At 64.0% G+C, this 21,489-nt stretch overlaps 1 protein-coding gene across 8 annotated transcripts in view; it reads right to left on the bottom strand.

The window, feature by feature from the left end:
- The window catches only part of DNM2 (dynamin 2), a 97,402-nt gene that overhangs the window by 58,122 nt on the left and 17,791 nt on the right, over window positions 1-21,489 (bottom strand). For all 8 annotated transcript variants that reach the window (XM_058290288.2, XM_058290284.2, XM_058290285.2 and 5 more), the window contains exon 2: window positions 15,577-15,650. In XM_058290288.2, coding sequence (XP_058146271.1) covers window positions 15,577-15,650 — 74 coding nt within the window. The remainder of the gene's footprint in view (window positions 1-15,576; window positions 15,651-21,489) is intronic.

Here is a 21,489-nt window from a genome sequence, read left to right as displayed (position 1 = left end):
ACAAACCAGGACCTAGACCTAGAAGGATATGTCAGCCTGTAAAGTACCTGTCATTCAGGATGACTTTTGTCTTCTTTGCTTTGGGTGTTTTCCAGTTTCTTCTTTCTTTATTTTAAGATTTATTTTATTTATTTATTTTTCTCCTCACCCCTCTTGTTGTTTTTCACTTGCTACATCTGTTCAACTTCCTTGTTTCTTTAGGAGGCACCGGGAGCTGAACCCAGGACCTCTGATGTGGGAGGGAGGTGCCTAATCGCTTGGGCCAACTCTGCTCCCTGCTTTGTTGCGTCTCTCACTATGTTTTTCCTCCCTGCATCTCTTGTTGCGTCATCTTGTTGTATCAGCTCGCTGTGCCTTGCCCATCACGTCTGTTAGCTGTCTTCTTTAGCAGGCCCCGGGAAGCTCTTCTCCCTGCTTGGTTGTCTCTCTCGTTATGTTTTCGCTTCTTGCGTCTCTTGTGTCAGCTTGCTGCACCTGCCCGTTGCATCAGCTTGCTATCTAATTTAAGAGGTACAGGATCTGAACCAGCAGCCTCCCCCATGGAAGGGGGGAGCCCAGTCACCTGAGCCACATCCGTTTCCCTTTCCAGTTTTCCATATTGTGCAATTGACTTAAAAATTGGGGGAAAATGTTATTTTAAAACCTTCCCAACAAAGAAAAGCCCAGGACCAGATGGCTTCATGGGGGAATTTTACCAAACATTCCAAGAAGAATGAACACCAATCCTGCTAAACACTATCAAAAAAAAAATTTAAAAAGGGCATACTCATTGTATTAGGCAGTGAAAAGGGTGCTGATGCAAAATAGAACCAGAAATCTTTCGGCTTTTGTAAAGGGTGTTTATAAAACAAGACCCTAAAGCGTCCCACTCGAGGCTGCTTTCTCACCAGTCAACGGCCACGTGCTGAAGCAAGATGGCGGCCCATCTCCACCTGGCCTTTCCTTCCTCTTCCTCCCAAGACTCCGTGGGCCCAGCTTCTTCTGATCTCAGCTGTGGGCTGGCAGAGGGCTCGCCTCGCAGAGCTTCCTGGAATCAGTCTGGCATGGGGCTCGTTCTTTCCAGGCTTGCTCAGCTGCAAACTATCAGGTGACTGACTCCGCTCTCCTCTTTGGTGACTCTGGAGCTCTCTTTCTTCCTGTACCTTCTTCTGTGTCTTCTTGAGTGCCTGTTTCTATCGGCCCCCCAAGAGGGTGGGGACTCAACCCCTGAGTCATGCCCTACTGACGTGGCTGAATCAAAACCCTAATCTTAACGGGTAATTTAATCAAGACAGTCAGATGCACCCAGTGCATTCAGACAGTATCAATACTCAGAAGAACAGACCAGTTTACAAACGTAATTTTTCTCTTTTTGGGCAATTCACAAATACCATCAAACTGGGAAGTGGACTTGGCCCAATGGATGGGGCGTCCGCCTACCATATGGGAGGTCCGCGGTTCAAACCCCGGGCCTCCTTGACCCGTGTGGAGCTGGCCCATGCGCAGTGCTGATGCGCGCAAGGAGTGCCCTGCCACGCAGGGGTGTCCCCCACGTAGGGGAGCCCCACGCGCAAGGAGTGCGCCCCATAAGGAGAGCCGCCCAGCGCGAAAGAAAGTGCAGCCTGCCCAGGAATGGCGCCGCACACATGGAGAGCTGACACAACAAGATGACACACCAAAAAGAAACACAGATTCCCGTGCTGCTGCTAAGGATAGAAGCGGTCACAGAAGAACACACAGCAAATGGACACAGAGAGCAGACAACTGGGGAGGGGGGGAAGATTTAAAAATAAATCTTTAAAAAAAACAAATACTAACAAACTGCCACACTCATTAATTCACTCTACGAGGCCAAATTCACCCTTATACCAAAGCCAGATAAGGATACCACAAGAAAAGAAAACTGCAAACCAATATCTCTTACAAATATAGGTGCAAAAATCCTGAACAAAACGCCAGCAAACTGAATCCAACAGCACATTACAAGAATTATACACCACGATCAAGTGGGATTTAGCCCAGGTATGCAAGGGGGGCTCAGCACAAGAAAATCAATAAATGCAACACACCACATGATCAATCAAGGGAAAGCCCCCCAGGCTCACCTCAACTGACTCAGAAGGGGTGGCAAAAGCTAGCACCCTTCTTGATGAAAAGACCATGCTGAGTGAAATAAGCCAGGCACAAAAGGACAAATATTGCATGATCTCGCTGATATGAAACAATTAGGGGGGAAAAAAAGAATTAGAGAAAGCAAACTCAGTCAGAATCTAGAAGAGGTTACCAGGGGATGGGGTGGAGAGGGAAATACGGAATTTAGGCTTAAAAGGTAGAGAGTTTCTCTTCTGAGGTGAAGGGAAAGTTTTGGTGATGGATGGCAGTGATGGTAGCACAACACTGTGACTATAATTAAGACCACGAATTATATATTTAAATGTGGTTAAAAGGGGAAATGTTAGGTTGCATATATGGTACTAGAAAAAAAAAAATTCTAAATCTGTGGAACTACACAACACAAACAGTGAACCCTAAATTAAACTATGGACTCCAGTTACTAGTATAATTATAAAAATGCTTTTGTATCAATTGTAACACCAACGCAAGGTGCTGATAATAGGGTGGTATACGGGGATCCTGCATTTTATGCATCATTGTTCTGTAAACCCACAACTTCTCTCATGAAAAATTTGTAAAAGAAAGAAGGGAGGAAGGAAAGAAGGTAAGAGGAAGGAAACAGAGCCTGCATCTGCTGAGCCAGGCTATAAAAAAAAGGTGATTATAAAAAAAGCCATTGACTGTACACTTTGGATGGATTGTACAGTATGCGAGTATATCTCAATAAAACTGCTTTTTAAAAAGTGGCATATATATTTATACACGGTGGAATTTTTCAGCTGTAAAAAGGAATGAAGCTCTGATACAAGCGACAAGGATGAAGCTTGAGGAGCTCATGTCAAGTGAAAGCAGACAGACACAGAGAGACAAATATTGTACAGTCTTACAGGAATTAATTAGAGTATGCAAAGTCATAGTCAGATACTAGAATACAGATTACGGGGGGCAGGGAGGAGTGGAGGTGGGAAATAGGGAGTTACCGGTTACTTGGTCAAGAGTATCCGGGCGACAGGAGTTTTGGTAAAGGATGGTAGTGAAGGTAGCAGAGCAACGCAGACTTGTATATTTGGAAGTGGTTAAAATAGGAAATTTTAGGGAGCAGATGTAGCTCTGGTGATTGAGCACCTGCTTCCCATGTGTGAGGTCTGGGGTTTGATATCCCCAGGACCTCCTATAAACGAAACAAATGAAAAAACCAGCTCTCAATGGGGCGTGGATGTAGCTCAGTGGTTGAGCACCTGCTTCCCATGTGCAAGGTTCTGGGTTCAATTCCTGGCACCTCTTTTTAAAAAAAGAAGGGGGGGGGGATTTTAGCATGTATATATGTCACCAGAATAAAAATTAGAAACAAACAAAAAAAACCACCAAAACCCCAGAACTGTACAACACAGTGAACCTCAGTGTCAGTTCTGGACTGTAGCTGATTGTGTAATTTTAATAATATCGCTTCACCAGCTGTAAACAAAAGCACCGCACTAACACCAAGTGTTGATGCTTGGGGAAATTGTGTACGGGGCTTTGGGTGGGATAATAAAGGAACTCTGTATCTGCAGCGTGGTTTTTCTATCAACTTACAACTTCTCTAATATTAAAAAAAAAAATTTTTTTTTACTGGCGTGTTGCGACCAGTATTTGTTCTTCTTTTTTCCTTTTGATGAACAGCCAGAAGCGGACATCCGGGTACATGTCACCCCACGCGAGGGTGAGCGTATCTGACGGCCCTTCTGCTTTCGGGTGACACAAGAGCCAGGCCCGGGCTGGCGGTAAACCGTGCCCCTCCCTGCGGGTCACGGCCACGGGAGCCTGCGGCCGCTGTCCCCACGGAGCCAGGAGCCGCCAGCGCGCGCCAGCCTGGGGGGGTCCTCGGGGCCGAGCCCAAGGCCTCATCTGTTCCTTCTCCCCGCCCACGTCGCCCACCGCTGGGTGCGGGGAGCGGGCACCCCTGGCAGCCGCCACCGAGCCCGCCTCTCCGTCCTGCCCCGCTTCCAGGAAGGCCGCAGGAGGCAGGACCAGCCTCCAGGAGGAGGGCGCTCTGGAAGGGGCGCTGCGTGGGTTTAGAGACTCCTTCCCCATCGGAGCCCAAGAGCTCTAAAAAGCCTTGGGGACGCAGAGGAAGAGGGGACAGGCAGCAGGCGGTGCTAGCCCCGTCAGTGCTGTCATAAAACAAACAAAAGCACAGAGAAGAAGGGGTGGGAAAGATGCGGGGAAGTGGGAGCCTGAGGACACCGTTCCTGCTGGCGGCCAGGTAAACTGGTGCAGGCACCGTGGGGAAACCTCGACACGCTAAGCGGGGCATTACCACGCGACCCGGCAACCCCACTTCTAGGTATACACCCCGAAGAACTGAAATCAGGGACACAAACAGATCCTTGTGCCCCAACGGTCATCGCAGCGTGACTCACGATAGTCCACGGGTGGACACAGCCCAAGCGCCCATCAGGAGAGGAATGGATACACGAGACGTGGCGCACCAGGCAATGGGATATTTGGCTTTTAAGAAGGAATGACGTTTTGGAACGTGCTGCTACGGGGATGAATCTAGACAACATCGTGCTGGACGAAGTGAACCAGCCAGACGGGGACAGATATCGTCCGAGTGCGCTTAGATGAAAGAGCGGCAACGTGCAAAGCCGTGATGGCAGAAAGCAGAGCGCGGGCTGCCAGGAGAGAGGGCGAGCGAGGGGACGGAGAGTGAAAGCATCCTGGGGGGAAGCCCATGTGGCTCGGTGGTTGAGCGCCTGCTTCCCACGTAAAAAAGAAAAACTGAGGAAGGAAGCACAGTGGGTGCGGCACTTCTTTTGGGGGGGGTGGGAAAATTCTAGAAGGATGGTGGTGAGGGTTGCACGACACTGTGAATGTGACGAATCCCACTGAACTGTATGTTGGGGAAGGGCTGGCTGAGAAAGTTCCTGCTGAATCTAGGTTTGCGCAATTTAAGAGAGAGAGAGAGAAAGGGAGCGTGAGTGAGCCCTGGACTGGACCTAATAAGTGAGGAGAAAAGGCCATCATTGAGGTATTTGGAAACACTGGAATTTAGACTGTAAGCTCTATGCCCGCGTTAAATTGCTTGAACTTGATAACTGAGCTGAAAGTGGTGACATAAATGAGGATCCTTGTTCTCAGGACATGACTGTGGCAGTATTAAACGTTTCGGGAAGCACGATGTCTACAACTCACTCGTAAATGTTTAGACGATAGAGACAGAAGGACAGAAGGCCGGAAAGATACAAGGACAGGAAGAATGATTCGGCACATGCGGTAAAATGGTAAGTGGGTGGATCTGGGTGTCTTGGGGTGAGGCGTGGGGAGATGTTGGCGTTCTCTGCCTGGGGTTTATATTATTTTGCAACTGTTCTATAAGGTTGAAAGTACTTTAAAATAAAAAGTGAAAAATCATTATTCTAAGGGTAAGAATCCAAGCACAAAGTACTATATATTGAATGATTCTCCACTGATATAACATGTAAAGAGAAATCACTTTATAAAGATGGAATTAGATTAGTGGCTATGTAGGCCTGGGGAAGGAGAGAGGGATTGAGACATCACTGCTGCGGGGCGTGGAGCTTTTCTTTCTGGAGGAATGAAATTGTTCTAGAATTTTTTTGTGGTAATGAACATACAACCCTGTGGTTATACGAAAAGCCATTGAGTAGACACACTGGATGGGCTGTATGGCATCTGAATACATCTCACTAAAACTGCTTCAACAGCCCACATGTGTGCCGGGAACAATCCTCCACTCTCCTGGGCATTTCCATTTTTGGAGTAGAACGCAGGGGGCTTTCCAGGCGCGGTGCCCACAGGCCCTGCACTGCTGCTCACGGGAAGAGGGAAGCAGGTCATGCTGGCAGAGGGGCCGAAGGCTCCTGGAGGGGAGGGGAAGGGCGCTGGCAGGCGCGTCTGCGAGCGTGACGACGTGCGGGGCCTCAGCCTCCAGCGGGAGACCTGGCCACGTGAATCGCAGCGCCCGTGTACCGTGAGCTGCCCCCGAGGAGAGGATGGAGACGAACCCCCGACGACACAGGAGGTCCGGCAAGCCTAGAACGTCTCCCCGAAACCTGTGCCGTAGGGGGCGCAGGGTGGGAACCGGACCCGTCACCCTAGCTGAATAAAGGACGGCTGACGCCAGGCCCTGGCTCGCTCTGGCCAGGTCCTGCGCGTGGCCCCGTTGGAGCCAGCACGAGCCGCAGACGAGGACGCGGGTTCCGAGAGGCTCGGCCCAATCTCGGGGGTCACGCTGGGGTCTGGGACTCGGGTCACCTGGCCCCAGGCGGTGGCTCTCGCTGGACGCCGGCTGGTCTCGGGGGGCTGAGAGCGCAGCCCCGGTCCCCGGGGCAGAGGCAGTGGGGACGTGGGCCGGCTGGAGCTCAGGAGACCGGGACACCGTGCCCCGACCCTGCCGTCGGCTGGCCGGGCCCCAGGGTCAGTCGTGCTCTCGTCCTCTGGAGGGACAGGCCCGGCCCCTCTTCCTGGCAGCAGCCTAAAAATGGAACGTCCCTCCCACCCCAGCGCCAAGCTCAGCCCCTGGCTCCAGGCCCGTGGGAGGCCAGCCCCCATCAGGAAGGGGGCGAGCAGCGGCCCGGGAGGGCTGCCCCACCACCTCCTCCAGGGAGCCTTCCCTGAGTGCACCCCACACCCCCCGGCTCCTGCATCTGGGGACCCCCACCGCCACCCATTCTAAGAACGTCACGTGGATTTTATCTAAGGGGCCGACTGACCCAGCGCTCCAGGGCCCGGCATGCTGGGGCGCTCTGAGCTCGGTCTCTGTACCTGGGTCTCAGTTTCCCCATCGATGAGAGGGCCACCACCACTGGGCCGCTGGGAGGACCCGACGGGACAATGCCTGCTCAGGAAGATCGGCGGCCAGCACTGCTCCCGTCGTGCCAGGCAGGCCTCACCGCACGGAGAGCGGGCGCCAGGAGCAGAGGGCTCGGTGCTCCCCAGCAGGCACGGGGCAGAGCCCAGGGAGGGCCGGCCACTGGGGCCAGCCACACAGCACCCCACGGTCCCTCCCCTCCAGCCATGGCGGCCCCCGCCCACGCCCCCGTGCCCCTCCTTCGCCCCCAGCACTTTCCCTTGTCCTACGCGTCCGCCTGTGCCCGCCGCCCCCACCCACGCGGGCAGGGGTGCCTGTTTGTCCAGGTCACGGCCCCAGCGCAGGGCCCCGGGGGGCATGTGACGCACGCGTGGGGCCAAAAGGAGCCTTGTCTCGGGGCGGCACCTACGGGCCCCGGGGCTGAGCCGCCGGCCGCGCTGTCCCCCGCAGGGCAGCTGCCGGCCAGGGCTGGGGTGGGCAGCGGGAGGGCCCCACGGCCCCCGGCACGGCAGGCAGGTCTGTGGAGCCAGCTGGTGGCCCCCGGGCACGCGCCGGCCCTGGCGGCCGATGCCCTGGACCCCGCGCAGCCCCTCCCCACCCGGCGTCACGCCTGGGCCAGGCAGCGGTGGGGGCGGCGGTGTCCCCGGCTGTTCTCTCTCCTGCGTCCTCCTTCAGCCCTCGTCAAGTGCGGCACGTGGGTGGTGGGTGCAGGGTGTGGGGGAGCCGGGGCTGCTTTACCAGCGGGGTCCGCCGAGGCCTGGGGGGCTGCCCGGGACGGGCCTTCTCGATTGGGCTCCTCGGCAGCTGGAAGCCCAGGCTAAGGGGCTGCCTCCAAGCCCCTCTCCCCCACTGCAGGGGCCGGCCCCTCCCTGGAGTCCTCCATGGCTCCCGCTCATGTCCAGAGGCTTTGCGGGCAGCCCCACAGACCTCCTTCCCAACAGGCCTGTCCTCAGCCCGTTCCCACGTTCTGCGGCCTTTCCTGCCTCAGGGCCTTTGCACGTCCTGTCGCCGCCCTCAGCCTCTCCCCCTGCCTCCTGCCTGTCTGCTCCATGAGGCCCTCCCAGGCGCCTGCTTCAAAGGCAGCCTCTCCCCGCAGCCCCCCACCGCCCTCCAGGCACCCCCCACCGCCTACCCCCCCCTCGCCCTCTGCTTTCTCCGCTCCGCATTGGCCTGCCTGCCCCGAGCTCCCTCGGAGCACACAGCGGGCGCCCTGTAACGGCGAGCACGACGCTGAAAGGTGGCTGGTGCCTGCGTTCACTTCCAGGCGGGCGCCCCAGCCCCGGCCCCCAAGGCCACGGCGCTGGACGCCTGGGGGGCGAGCCAGTGCCAGGACCTGGGGGGCCGCCACCACTGCCTGCCCGCCCACCACCCTTCCTTCCCCCGGGTCTGGGAGGGAGGACGGAGGCTGCGCACACGCGGGCGGCAGAGAGGGGCAGGGCCTGCGGTGCTCAGAGAGAGGAAGGTGGCGGCAGCCAGGAGGAGCCCCGTGGCACCCGCCGGCACCAGCCGCGGCTGGCGGAAGCAGGTGGAGGGCCCAGGCTCCCTGGAGAGGCGCCCTCTTCCCGAGCCCGTGGGTGCGGTGGACTGGGAGGCTGGAGTGGCTGCCTGGGGAAGCCCCTTCGGGCCTCAGTTTCCCTGAATCAGGTGTAATTCTACTGAGAAACAGACGACAGGGCAGGGCTGCTGCACATGCCGTCGCCTGGATACCGCGCTCCCCTCCCCCCCTCCCAGGCAGCCCCGGCTGAGCCTGCGCGGTCCCGAGGCCGAGTGGGCCCCCCCAACCCCCCGCTGCGGGGAGCGCCGGCGGCCCAGGCCCGCTTCCCGGGTTGCAGGTGCCCAAGCCAGCCTGGCCAGGCCCTGGCTACTTCGACAGCCGCACGGACCCCCGGCCCGGAGCGCGCGCTCCCCGACGCCGCCCCGCCCAGCGCCGGGCCTGGGGTTCAAGGCCCCCGGGGGGAAGGAGCCTTTGGGCAGAGGGTGGGCCAGGAGGGTGGGGCTGGGGTGGGCGGGGCCCCGGCCTCAGTTTCCTCCTCCTCCGAGGCCTGCAGGAGGACAAGCTGGCGCATGGGGCGTCCTCAGAGACAGGCCACGCCTCTGCCGGGGACACCGGTGTTCGAGGTGCACATGGCCCCGTGGGCACAACACGCAGGAGAGGCGGCGGCGGCCAGACGAGCAGCTCGGCTCCAAACCCGAAGGCGGCCGGGCCCCTCACACCCCACTCGGGCCCGCCCCACACGCCCCCGGGACACCCCCGCCCCGCAGGCTGCTCGCGCCTTTCCTGTGCCTGCCCGGCGGCCCGGCCTTGCCGCGCTGCTCCCTGGCCGCCAAGCCGGGTGGGCTTCCTGGAGAGGAGGCGCACGGCCAGGGTGGGTCAGGCACGAGGCCCGGCAGGCTCGCCAAGGGCGTTCGCCAACGAAGGAAGGAGTGGAACGGGCCGTCGCCCTGCCAGGCCCTGGGTCCCGCCCGGGCCGAGCTGCTGTGGGTGCGCGGGTGGTCTCTTTCCAGAGAGCGCCTGCCCTCACAGCCCGGGCCCCTGCCCGGCGCGGCCGCCTCCGTCGGCGCCACCGCACCCCCCGTGGGCTCCAGCAGCCCCGGCCCGGCCCTTCACCCGCGCCCCTGCGGCCAGTCTCCCAGGACGACACCCGAACCCGCTTTAGTCACTGCTCCCCCACCCCCACCCCCGCCCCAAGGAGCTGCCCGGTCAGAAAGTACCGAGGGGGCAGCGGCTGCGGCTCCGTCGACTGGGCTCCCGTCTGTCACACGGGAAGCCCTGGGTTCCATCCCGGGGGCCTCCACGTGGCAAGCCAGTGCCCACGCGAGTGCCCGTGCAGTGACCAGGGCCCACACAGGGGAGTCACACAGCAAGATGGTGACGCGTAAAAAGAGAGACAAGATGGGAAGCGGCTGTGACTCAATCGATTGGGCTCCTATCTACCATATGGGAGGCCCTGGGTTCGCGTCTCAGGGCCTCCTTGTGAAGGCGGGCTGGTCTGTGCCCGCAAGAGCTGACAGCCTGCGCCCGCGGAAAGCTGGCACAGCAAGATGACACAACAAAGTGAGACAAGTAGACATAGAGCAGACAGCAAGCAAGCCGCAAGGGGGGGAATAAATAAGTAAAAACAATAAAAATTTTAAAAAGTACTGCGTGGTTTCTGACAAAGAATCAGGGCCTGCAGCCTAGGGGAAAGTGGCACCGCCACCCCGCAGCGGGGATGCCCCCACGCTGCACGGCAAGTCCCCATTACAGGTGGCCTCCAGGCCTTCAGGGGTGTCACGGAACGGGGGCCCACGGGGCACACCCCAGGCCTGGCCGCCCGTGGGGTCTCCGAAGGCTCGGCGCCTACCCCCAGGTCACGTGCCCCCTGGGCACGGAAGGGGGGTTCCCTTTGGGCAAACAATGGGAAGAGGAGGTGGAGGCAGGCGTGATCGGGGTGCGGCTCCACCACAGCCACGCCTGGTTCGGGGCACCAGCCCGTCTCGTCATGACTCAGTTTCCCTGCAGACAGAACTGGGTCAACGCAGAGCCCCGCGCTGGGGCCGCTCTGAGGACACGCTCCCGCCCCACCCCGAGCCCACTGTCAGCCTTCGGGCAGCGTTTGCGTGGGGGCTCTGGCCTGCAGCTTCGCCGCCACGTCTCCCTGCCCCGCACCCACCCCAGCAAAGAGCAGACCCGGCAGGCGGACTCCCAGCGGCGGGGAGATGGGCTGTGCCCACCCGGTCCCGACAGGCCCGCTGGGGGGAATGGCTCAGGGCGCGGCCGGACTTGGGAAGCTCCGGGTACTACCAGGGTCCACGAGCTCGGCTCCAAGCGCGCTTTCCGGAGTCTTTGGCAGAATGAGCGTTTCCTGTGCTCGTCTGGCCCTGGGACGCCCTCTTGTTTGAGGCACGCCTCGCGAGTCTCCCAGCTGAGGACGCGCCGCTGCGGGGGAAGCGGGCAGCCCGGCTGGCACCCTGGCCGGCCTCTGGCCTGACCTGGCCCTGCTGCCAGCGCAGGCAGCCACGGGACCACCACGGGGTCCACGAGGCTTGAAGGGAAGTGGGCAGCGCCTGGGGAGACCTCCCACCCGGGCGGGCAGGGCCCAGGCGCCCGGCCGACCCTTAGCGAGTGCCGACTCCGTGCCATGCCCCGTGCTGGGCACCGGGGACGGAGCAGCGGGCGTGAGGCAGCACGTGGTGCAGGCATTCGCATAGGGGAGTGCTGAAAAGAACTCCAGCTGCGGAGAAAAGACAAGCAGGGGGTCCCAGCCGTAACCCTGCCACGGAGGCACTGAGGCTCCACGTGGCCAGGCGGGCGGGCAGGCGGGGAGGCCACCGCGGCGAGTGTTCGCTGGTGGGGGAGGACAGCAGGCACCAAGCCTCAGAGGCAGGACAAACGTGCCAGGTTAGAGTGTCAGGAAGGAGACGGGAGAGGGGGTGCCCGGGGCGGGCCGCCCGGCCTTGACCGGCCTTGAGCACAAGGCAAGGTCAGGGCTGCGCAGGTGGGCTCAGGACGCCTGGGTCATGCCCGCTTCACGCAGGAGCAGCCCACGGCGCCGGGCTCAGGGCCGGGCCCCAAGGAGGGGCCAGGCTCACCCACAGGCCACCCAACTTCCTGGGGACTGCGGGCAGAGCTAATGTTTAAACCGAGCCGAGCCGCTTAAAAACAGGAGCTGGCGGGACCGGTTTGAACGAGGAGGCGCCTCTGATGGCGTGGAGCCTCCGCAATCCCAGGGGGCTGAGGCCCAGCGCCAGGGCCACGACTTTGGCCTCTGAAGCCCACCAAAGGGGGCTGCCACGCTAGAGCCACACGGGGCGCCATGGGCACGCGAGCAGTACCACTGCCACCCCGTTTTCCCGACGAGGAAACGGGTGCAGAGAGGGGAGGCACGGGCCCAAGGTCCCCGGCCAGTGCAGGGCGGAAGCCCGGCCGGTGTCCATGACCTTCACCCCAGGCTTTCCTGTCCCGGAATCCGAGTCCAGGGCAAGCCCGATTGCCAGCAGCGGCGCAGCGCGCAGACCCCACGGGAGCAGCGACCGGGCGTCCCGCCCGCGCTCGCTGCCCGCCGCCCCTCACAAGAGCCCCCTCTCCCGCCACCCCCCCAGCCGTGGCCTCTGCTGTCCCACCCCGGGCGCAGGCTGGACTCCCCTCACCCCTGGGCAGCCCTCCAAAGCGGGCTGCTGGCCACGCGGCCCCAGGCCCGCCCCTCGCCGGGTGCCGCGCCACCCTCTTCCGGACTCCCCAGCCCAGGCCCTCCTCCCCACGGCTGCCAGCGGGGCTCCCCAAAGCGCAGCCGGCACTGGTCTCGCCCCCGCGCCTGCCCACCGCTGACCTCCGGGGCCCCCGCGGCCCGAGTCCCTCACCACGCCGGCCCGCTGCGGCCCTGCCTGGAACGGCCTCCGGGCCCCTGGCCGCTGGGACATTCTGTGCCTGCTATGCTCTCCCACAGCCCCCTGCTCTCTCCTCTCTGCTGCCCCCCTGGCATCTGGGCAAGGCCCGGCGCGGCGTGGGCACGCATTTGCCTGGAGCAGCGGGAGACTGGAAACGCCAGGTCAGGTGGGGCTGGGAGTGATGCCAGCCGGGAGACCCCGAGCCGGACATGCCCACAGGAGAGCGCCCGGAACACCCGCCTCCCCTCCCTGCCCCGGCCCGAGAGGGAGACCCGCTGGCTCGCCCTTGGGGAAATAACCAGGATCCATCTACGGTGTCCATCTCCACAGCGGCCCCCCTGGCCCCAGCTGCCCGCGCTGCCCCCCGGGCGCCCGCTCCTGCCTCCTGCCCAGCCCTTGTGGTCCCCTCTCCAGCAGCCGCCACGTGCACAGGGTCACGGCACACCTCGGCCTGAGGCCACGCTCCCAGGAGCCCGGCTTTACGGCTGACCGACCCGTGTGTTCTCAGGCAAGTCGTGTCCATGCCCAAGGCCTCATTCGGCAAAGCGCAAATGGCAGGAAGGGACATTTACCCGCCCACCCGGGCCAGACCCGGGCAGATGCGTGCCTTGGCATCCCTGCCCGCAGTGCCTCTCTGCCCTTCCCCGGGGGAAATTTCAGTTCCTCCAAGAGGCTGCGCCGGGCACTGCTGCCTCGGGATCTCCCCAGCAGCCCCCCTCTGCTGGGAAGGGGCGCCCTCCCTTCCCGGGTGCAGCCAACGCGGCTGGGAAAGCGGGGCCGCAGAAGCTGGGGGTGCCCCGCCCCCAGACAGAGCGAGCAGGCCGCTCCCCCCAGCACATGCGCCCCCGTTTGCAGACCAGGAGGCCTGACCTGCTGCCTCCCTCCCCATCTCGACCTCCCCCAGCCTCGTGCTCCCCCTCTACTGCTCCACACCAGGGGGAGCGCAGGTGGGCAGCCCGGGGTGGGGGTCGCCGGGGAGGCCTCTCGTCATGGCCCGGCTGAAGGACCCTCCCGCGAAGGAAGCCCGCCCGTCACTGAAAGGACGCAGAAATGGACCGTCGAGTTAGGACGGTCCTGTTTGAGGAGGTGAGGCGGGTTTCCCAGGCCCGGGTCCTGAAATACTGGGGTCCCCTCCAGGACCGACAGGGGGGCTGTGAGGGTCAGCCCTGTCCCGGCCGGGGGCCAGGCGGCGGGGAGCCAGGATTCGAACCCAGGGAGTCTCAGCTCCCAGTTCCTGGGCGGAGGGCCAAGCCTCCCCAGCGGCAGCCGCACCTGGGGCTCACCAGCAGCGCAGGTTCTCAACCCGCAGCCCCGCTGGCAGCTCGTCACATGAAAGCCCCTCGCCCACTTTAGGGCGTATATGAACATATCTCAATAAAAACTGCTTTAAAAAAAACAACCAACAACCAACCAGGCTCCCCTAGCAACCTACGGAAGCGCAGGGCCCGCATAGCCCTCCAGGGACAGCCGATTGGCCACCAGAACTCAGGGGAGGCAGCCTATTGGCCCAGCCGTAGCCTATGACACAGCGGATCTCACAAGGAGGAGGGACTGGGCCAATCAGCCGCTGCCTCTCACTGGCGTGGAGCCACGCCCCCGGCGGCCGGGCGGGGCGGAGTCAGGAGAGTGGTGGTGGTGGCAGCCAGAGGGGCGGGCAGGCTCGGCCTCGGTTTCCTCTTCTGCGAAATGGGGAGGTGGCGGCAGCCATCCCCGTGCGCGGGGGCTTCACAGGGCCTGCTCCCACTGGACCCCTCCAGCGCGGCCCCCCGGGGCCCTGCTCCCACCGGACCCCTCCAGCGCAGCTCCCCGGGGCCCTGCTCCCACTGGACCCCTCCAGCGAGGCCCCCAGGGCCCTGGACCCCTCCCAGCGAGGACAATGGGGCGCTGCTCCCACTGGACCCCTCCCAGCGAGGACAGTGGGGTCCTGCTCCCACGGGGACCCCTCCCAACGTGGCCCCCCGGGGTCCTGCTCCACGGGGACCCCTCCCAGTGTGGTCCCCCGGGGACCTGCTCCCATCGGACCCCTCCCAGCGCAGCCCCCCAGGGTCCTGATCCCACAGCGACCCCTTCTCAGCGCGGCCCCCCAGGGTCCTGATCCCACAGGGACCCCTCCCAGTGCGGCCCCCCAGGGTCCTGATCCCACAGCGACCCCTTCTCAGCGCGGCCCCCCAGGGTCCTGATCCCACAGCGACCCCTTCTCAGCGTGGCCCCCCAGGGTCCTGATCCCACAGGGACCCCTCCCAGCACGGCCCCCCAGGGTCCTGATCCCACAGGGACCCCTCCCAGCGCGGCCCCCCAGGGTCCTGATCCCACAGGGACCCCTCCCAGCGCGGCCCCCCAGGGTCCTGATCCCACAGGGACCCCTCCCAGTGCGGCCCCCCAGGGTCCTGATCCCACAGCGACCCCTTCTCAGCGCGGCCCCCCAGGGTCCTGATCCCACAGCGACCCCTTCTCAGCGTGGCCCCCCAGGGTCCTGATCCCACAGGGACCCCTCCCAGCACGGCCCCCCAGGGTCCTGATCCCACAGGGACCCCTCCCAGCGCGGCCCCCCAGGGTCCTGATCCCACAGGGACCCCTCCCAGCGCGGCCCCCCAGGGTCCTGATCCCACAGGGACCCCTCCCAGCGCGGCCCCCCAGGGTCCTGATCCCACAGGGACCCCTCCCAGCGCGGCCCCCTGGGGTCCTGCCCCCACTGGACCCTCCCAGCGCGGTGCCCTTCACTTGAGGGGGCCTGGGAAGGTTTCGAGCCGGGACACATGCCCGTGTCAGGCCTTTCTTGGGTGGGAAGAGCAGAAACAGAGGCAAGGACCGGGCCTCTTCCCCGAGTCAGCGCTGGGAGGTAAAGGTGGGGCCGCCGCTCTAACGAGGAGAGGGCGCGCCCCGCCAGGGCGGCTGCGCAGCACGCCGGCGGCTGGGAAACCTGCCCGCGGAGGTCTGTGGGGTCAGCGGGAAGCGTGTGACCGCGGCCTGGGTGTCTGACAATATTCCGGGTTCATTCATTGTCCTGGGTGTGGCTGTGAAGGTGGCGACGTAGGAAGGACCTTCCTTCACTGGGGTGTCCCCATGCCTGCCACCGATTTCGAAATGGCTCGGTGAAAACGCACAGGGAACACGGCAGCCTGGCGGGTCACGCGTCACGCGTGCACCTTTCGGCCTGGGTCCGCGCTAGTTGCTGAACTGAGCTCCGGCCTCCCGCCACGCGTGGGGAGCGTGCCTTCAAACCCGAGCGCCAGCCTGGGGCCCAGGGTCTCCCCCGGGACCGGCGTGCCCCCGCCCCCGCCCACAGGCCGCCCCCGTACCTGTTTTGGAGAAGATGAGCTGCAGAATCAGAGGGCGCCGGGTGACGATGCCGGAACCGCGCGGGAGGAAGTCCCTGTGAGGGCGAGAGGAAGAGAGTTTACTCATGCGTCTGGCTGGCGGGGCAGGAAGTGTGCCCACAGGGGCTGGGGCAACCGTCTGGGGCTTGGGCCACCCCAGCAAGGCCACGGCCCCAGCGGGGGACTGGGCAGCCCTCCGGCCTCACGGGGCCCCCCAGAGCGGTCGACCGGACTGCAGGCTGGTGCACGCAGCCCCATTTCCCTCCGCCGGCTGTGCCCCCGCTCTCCCACGGCTTAGCCCCAGCACGCCCGGGGGGCCCATTCCTGGACGAATACTCCGCCCATCGCCCCCAGACTCGAGAGAGCCAGAAAGGTTCTACATACATTTTTAAACATTAACATGCCTTATGTAGATGGAGCAGCGAAATGAGTCTTTAGTGACACGTGGCTCTATTTTGTGTCCAGAAAACGTGAATCTAGGGAAGCAGCTGTGGCTTCACAGATAGGGCATCCACCTACCACATGGGAGGTCCGCGGTTCAAACCCCGGGCCTCCTTGACCCGTGTGGAGCTGGCCCACACGCAGTGCTGATGCGCGCAAGGAGTGCCCTGCCACGTAGGGGTGCCCCCCGCGTAGGGGAGCCCCACGCGCAAGGAGTGCGCCCCACAAGGAGAGCTGCCCAGCACGAAAGAAAGTGTAGCCTGCCCAGGAATGGTGCCGCACACACGGAGAGCTGACACAACAAGATGACGCAACAAAGAGAAACACAGATTCCCATGCCGCTGACAAGAATACAAGCAGACACAGACAGCAGACAAAGGGGGGGGTAGAAATAAATAAAATAAATCTTAAAAAAAAAAAAGGCGAACCTGGAGGGGCCAAAAGCAGATCAGTGGGTGCCTGGGGCTGGGACGGGAAGGACCACAGAGGGACAAGAGTAAGCTTTCACAAGGAGGGAAACATTCTAGAAATGGACTGGGGGGATGCCGGCCCAATTCAGCAAATTTACTAAGAAAACACTGAACTTGAAATGGGTGCCCGTCATAGCCTGTCAATTATAACTGGAGGCTGGCTAACGTAGTTCACTACGTAAATACTTGGCACAAGCAGCCTGGGAGACGTGAGGAAGTAGTCTGCCCTGACTGAATACACCCAGACCCGAGGAGAGGCCCCGTGCAGAAGGACAGGCGAGGCGCAGCGCGCCCAGCAGCGCCGTGCGGGGGGCTCCGCGCTGCTGGACGCAGGGAGGAGGCGGGCTCTGGGCTGGGGGAACCCCAGCAGGGCGGGCCCTGGATGGGCCCAAGGTCAGAGCAGGGCGCAGGACGGCTGGACTGGACGGGCGTGGGCTGGCCTGCCCCAGGGGAGCTGGACGGCACCCCCGGACCCCGCGCTGTGCCGCTGGCACAGCCAGGGCGTGAAGGGACGGGCTGGCGGGGGCCGCGATGAATCCTGCCGGGGCCGCGCTGGAAGCCTCCGGCAGACTGAGGCTCACACGCGCGCGGCACACGCACGAGCACACACACGTACACACACACACGCTCACGCACACACACGGACACACATACTCAAACGCACTCGCACACGCGCACATGCACGCGCACACACGCACGCTCATGAGCATGCACGCACACATGCACGCTCACGAGCACGCACGCACACACCCACGCGCGTGCACGCATGCACACACAACAGCTTCCGCGCCACCAGCGTCTTGTCGGTCCCTGGATCGTGCTCAGGCAGTGGTCCCTGGATCGTGCTCAGGCAGTGGCGCTGCTGAGACCGGACAGGCGCAGACGGAGAAGGCGGCACGGGGCTGGGCGAGGGGCACGGCCGTGGGAGACGCCCGCTGTCCCCGTCCAGAGCCCGCTGTCCCCAGGCTGGGTCCAGGGGCTGTGCGTTTGCATTTTTTGAGCCCCAGGTGAGGGCGGGAGCCGGCGTCCAGGCAGGAAGCACCTGCGGGGGGGGGGGGCGCAGGGGAGTGAGGGCACGGGCTAGGCCTGAGTGGCAGGGATGCAGAGTCTCTGCTGCCCAGGACGGAGGGCGGCTGAGGGGGTCAGGAGGTGGACGGCCGGGGCCTGGGACCGAGGGGCGGGAGGACACGAGCAGAGGCGACCCGCGGCAGCGGACCCTGCGCCCCGAGCACGACAGGCCACCCATGCTCCCAGAGTGACAATGGGCCCGGGGCACGCGCGTGGCACCTGCTGCCGACGCTCTGCGCGGCCTCCCTCACTCCCACGTGGCAGACGGGAAGACCGAGGCCACGCGGCCCCGGCCAAGGTGCGGCGCTCAATTCCTCAGGGCGGCGCAGGAGGGCGCTGGGGACACGGGCGCCGGCGGGCTGACGGGGGGGGGCTCGAGCCACATGCAGTCTGGGGACAGGGGCTGGGGCGGAGCCCCCCTTGCCCAGCCGCGCTCCAGCGCACGGGCGCCCGGCGCCTGTCCAGCCCCTGGCCACCCCGGGATCCCCTGCTGGTACCGTCGCCTGCCCCGCGCCCTTCTGGAGATGCCTGCCCTCGCTCCCCGCGCTGAGTCACACGGGCTGGACTTGAACTCCAACAGGCAGAACCAGTCTGCGGAAATCGGGGCGGCAGGTCCCTCTGCGGGGCAGGATGGGAGGACTGGGAAGGGACCGAGGGAACTTTCTGGAACGAGGCTCTGTGGCCAGCGGTCACAGGTGCGTGCATTTATTTCAAAAAATGAAACGAAGTGCATACTTGAGATTTGTGCACTTCGCCGTATGTAGGTTAAATCTTCATAGAAAGGTTACAAACAGATAACTTCAGGAGGACGTGCCCGTGGAGGTTCTGAATACCAGAGGGAAAGCAAACACAGCCCTAAATCTGCCCACAGAATCCTCACATCTTACCAGGGTCCCAATAACAGGAACAGCTCAGACCTAAAGAGCCCGAAAGCCTGCCGAGGGGGCACGCAGCCCGCACGTCCTCAGCCTTCTTAGAATTCTGCGTCACACACGGGGGTCACCAAGCCCGAAACGTCACTGAGAAGGAGACAGGGCAGCTAGCGGTGACGCGCGCTCCCTGCGTGCCAGGTGCTGGGCGGAGAACTTTCTGTGGACCAACGCGCTGGGCCTCGACGAGAACCCGCGGAGAGCGAGGGCAGCCCCCCTTGAAGGACGCCCGGCCCTGACCCCTCGGCCACAGGGCCAGCTGCCGCAGAGGCCGCGGGCGGCCGCCCAGACCCACGGGGCGCTGCACAGCTGGTGTTTGCCCGGGCCGCCCCGTGACTGCTCCGGGCCCGCCCGACGTGCCAGGCACCGGGGGCACCGCGGTGACGCCACAGGAGCCGTCACGGCCCGGCAAGGACAGCAGGCCGCTGGCGCCTCCCAGGGCCAAGGACGGCGGGGGGAGCGGGGCGGATGCTCGGCGCAGCGGGCGGAAGGGGGGCCCAAGGGACCGCCGGGCGGGGGGGGCCGAGCCCACGGGGGTGAGGCTGGAGAGGGGAGGCGGGGACCTCACAGCCAGGCCAGGGGCGTCGGGACCCCGGGACCCGCCTGCCGAGGCCTGAGGGAATGGAGCCGGGGTCCCCAAGGGGCTGGGTGCGGAGGGCGAGGGGCTGCCCAGAGGGGCCCTGGCGCGGAGAAGCGAGTGCTCTGGGGTTTCTGGTGGCGGAAGGAAACCGCCTCCCGGGCCGCCCTGCCTGGAACTCTGTCCACTTATCTGGAAGCCACTGTCACCTGCTCCTGTGCCCTGGGCCGCCCCACTCTGCGGGCCGCCCGCCCCTCATCTCCCTGCTGCAGCCAGCCCCAGCTCGGCTGCCTCCCGGCTGTGTGTCCTGGGCCAGCCACCCTACCTCTCTGGTCTGAGCTTCCCGAGCAGAGGGGACAGGGTGGCGCCACCTCCTCTAGAGGGCGGTGGGCTTGCTCCCCCCCGACAGTGGCCACAGGGGAGCCCCGGCCCCAGGCCCTCCCCTCCCTGCCCTCAGCTTCCTCCAGGCCCTCCCCTCGCTGCCCTCAGCTTCCTCCACGGCACGTGTGACGGGTCGCTCGTCCGCTTCCTGTCTGCTGCCCCCACTCCAGTCTCGGGCCACTCCGGTCCCTGCTCCGTCCTCAGCATCGAAGACAGCGCCAGGCGCGCGGGGGCGCTCAGCAAGTGCTCGCTGTAATCCTGTAACCGTCCCGGCACCTGGCAGTGGCCCCTGAGGGCGCCCCGGCCGGGCCCCAGGCTTCCCGCCCCATCTTTCTGGAAGCAAGGCCTCCCCTCCAAGGCCGCAGGATCTATCCCCTCACCCCCGGCCCCTCAGGCCCTGCGGTCTCTCCTCCTCTGGGCTCCCCGCCTTCGCAGGGGCTGATCCCTCTGCAGGAAACCCTTCCCTGCAGGGTTCAGAGGCTGTAGGCTGCATCCCTCCTGAACGCGGGGTCTCCGGCACCCGAACGGGGCCGGGCAGGCAGCAGGTGCTGGGGCAGGGCTCTGCACACGGGGCCAGGGCCACCTCTGCCTGTGGCCAGCGTCCCCGCCCACCCCTGCAGAAAGCTTGGCCGGCTGGTGACCCGGGGCGCGTCGCTCCACCCCCAGCCTCAGTGTCCCAGCTCTGTAAAGGGGCCCCGCCCTTAGGAGGACAGGAGGGGGCGCAGACAAGGAGGGCCTGCCCAGGGGAGGGAGGGCAGCAGATAAGGGACTAGGGATGAGTCAGTGGGACACACCCAGCCCAGGGGGCCAGGCCGCCCTGGGAGGCACCCCGTGTCCTCACCCGGCTGAAGGTGGCCAGAGGAGGCGCCGCCACGCCAGGTCAGCCCCGGCCCCCGCTCCCGCCGGACCCCTTCTGGGGTAGCAGCACCGCCAATCCACAGCCCCCCGCAGAGGGGCGAGGTCGGGGCCAGCCGCGGGGGCCCCGGGTGGGGTCAGCTGGGCTCAGAGGTTCCAGGCCACTCGGCAGGGAGGGGACGGAGCTGGGGGAGGGCTGGGCGGGCCACCAAGGCGGATGCCTGTCCCCAGCGAGAACCACCAGCCACGCAGCGCCGCGCGGGCGGGCAGGGTGGGGGCACGTGTCATCTGGAAGGTTCTGCCGCAGGGATTGGCTGTCTTGGCAGGTGCCTCCCGCCTCCTGGGCCCGCCTGCCCGCCGAGCAGGAAGGACCTGCCTGGCTCCACATCTGAGGCCACCCGCCAAGGCCACTGCCCACGCCCCGCCCGCCACCATCACTGCTCACTGGCACCGGCTCCCGCCCACCGCGCCCCCACGGCGGCCGGGGGAGCCTGGGAAGCCCTGAGCGGGGGGACACCCCTCCGCGACTCCCACGTCACCTGGAGAGGAGCCTCCCTGCAGCGCACCTGCGCGCCCTGCCCGGCTCCTCCTCTCACCCCCGCCCTCGCCCACTGCAGTCGAGCCCCCCCAGGGTCCCCAGACACCAAGCAAGATGTCAGCTGGCTGATCCCCGGGCTGGATCCCTCTTCCAGCAGCATCCGCATGGCCGGTGCCTCCTCCCTGCTCCCTGACAGGAAGCAGCACCCCCTCTCACCCACCGGCCCGTGCCCTCTCCTAACTGGCACCTTCCAGTTTACTGCTTTGCTCACACGCCCACCCCCTCCTGGGGACAGGGCCCTCTGGCCCACCCAGCCACGCTGCCTTCCCACACAGTCAGGGCCAGCACAGGGGACAAAGGCTCAAACCTGCCCCTGTACAGGTAGGAAAGAGGCTGAGCCCGCCGTCAGGAGGACCGCGCCCCGCGGGCTGTCGCAAGTGCACGTGGGACGCTGCCCCCGTCCCCACACCCCCCGCCCTGCGGGTTCCTCCCTGCACGGGCGTCTCGGGGCGCCACGGCGAGCCCCGCCCTCGGCCTCGGCGCCACTGGCTCTGGAGTCTCATGGGCCGGGCCCGCCAGGAGAGGACGAGGGGCGCCGTGTGGGGCGGTGAGTGGCTGTGGCTCTGGGGCCCTCCA

This window comes from Dasypus novemcinctus, chromosome 30, assembly GCF_030445035.2.
Source record: "Dasypus novemcinctus isolate mDasNov1 chromosome 30, mDasNov1.1.hap2, whole genome shotgun sequence".
In the NCBI taxonomy this organism is placed as follows: Eukaryota; Metazoa; Chordata; class Mammalia; order Cingulata; family Dasypodidae; genus Dasypus; species Dasypus novemcinctus.
The sequence above is the reverse complement of the archived record's forward strand: the minus strand, read 5'-3'. Positions and strand labels throughout refer to the sequence as shown.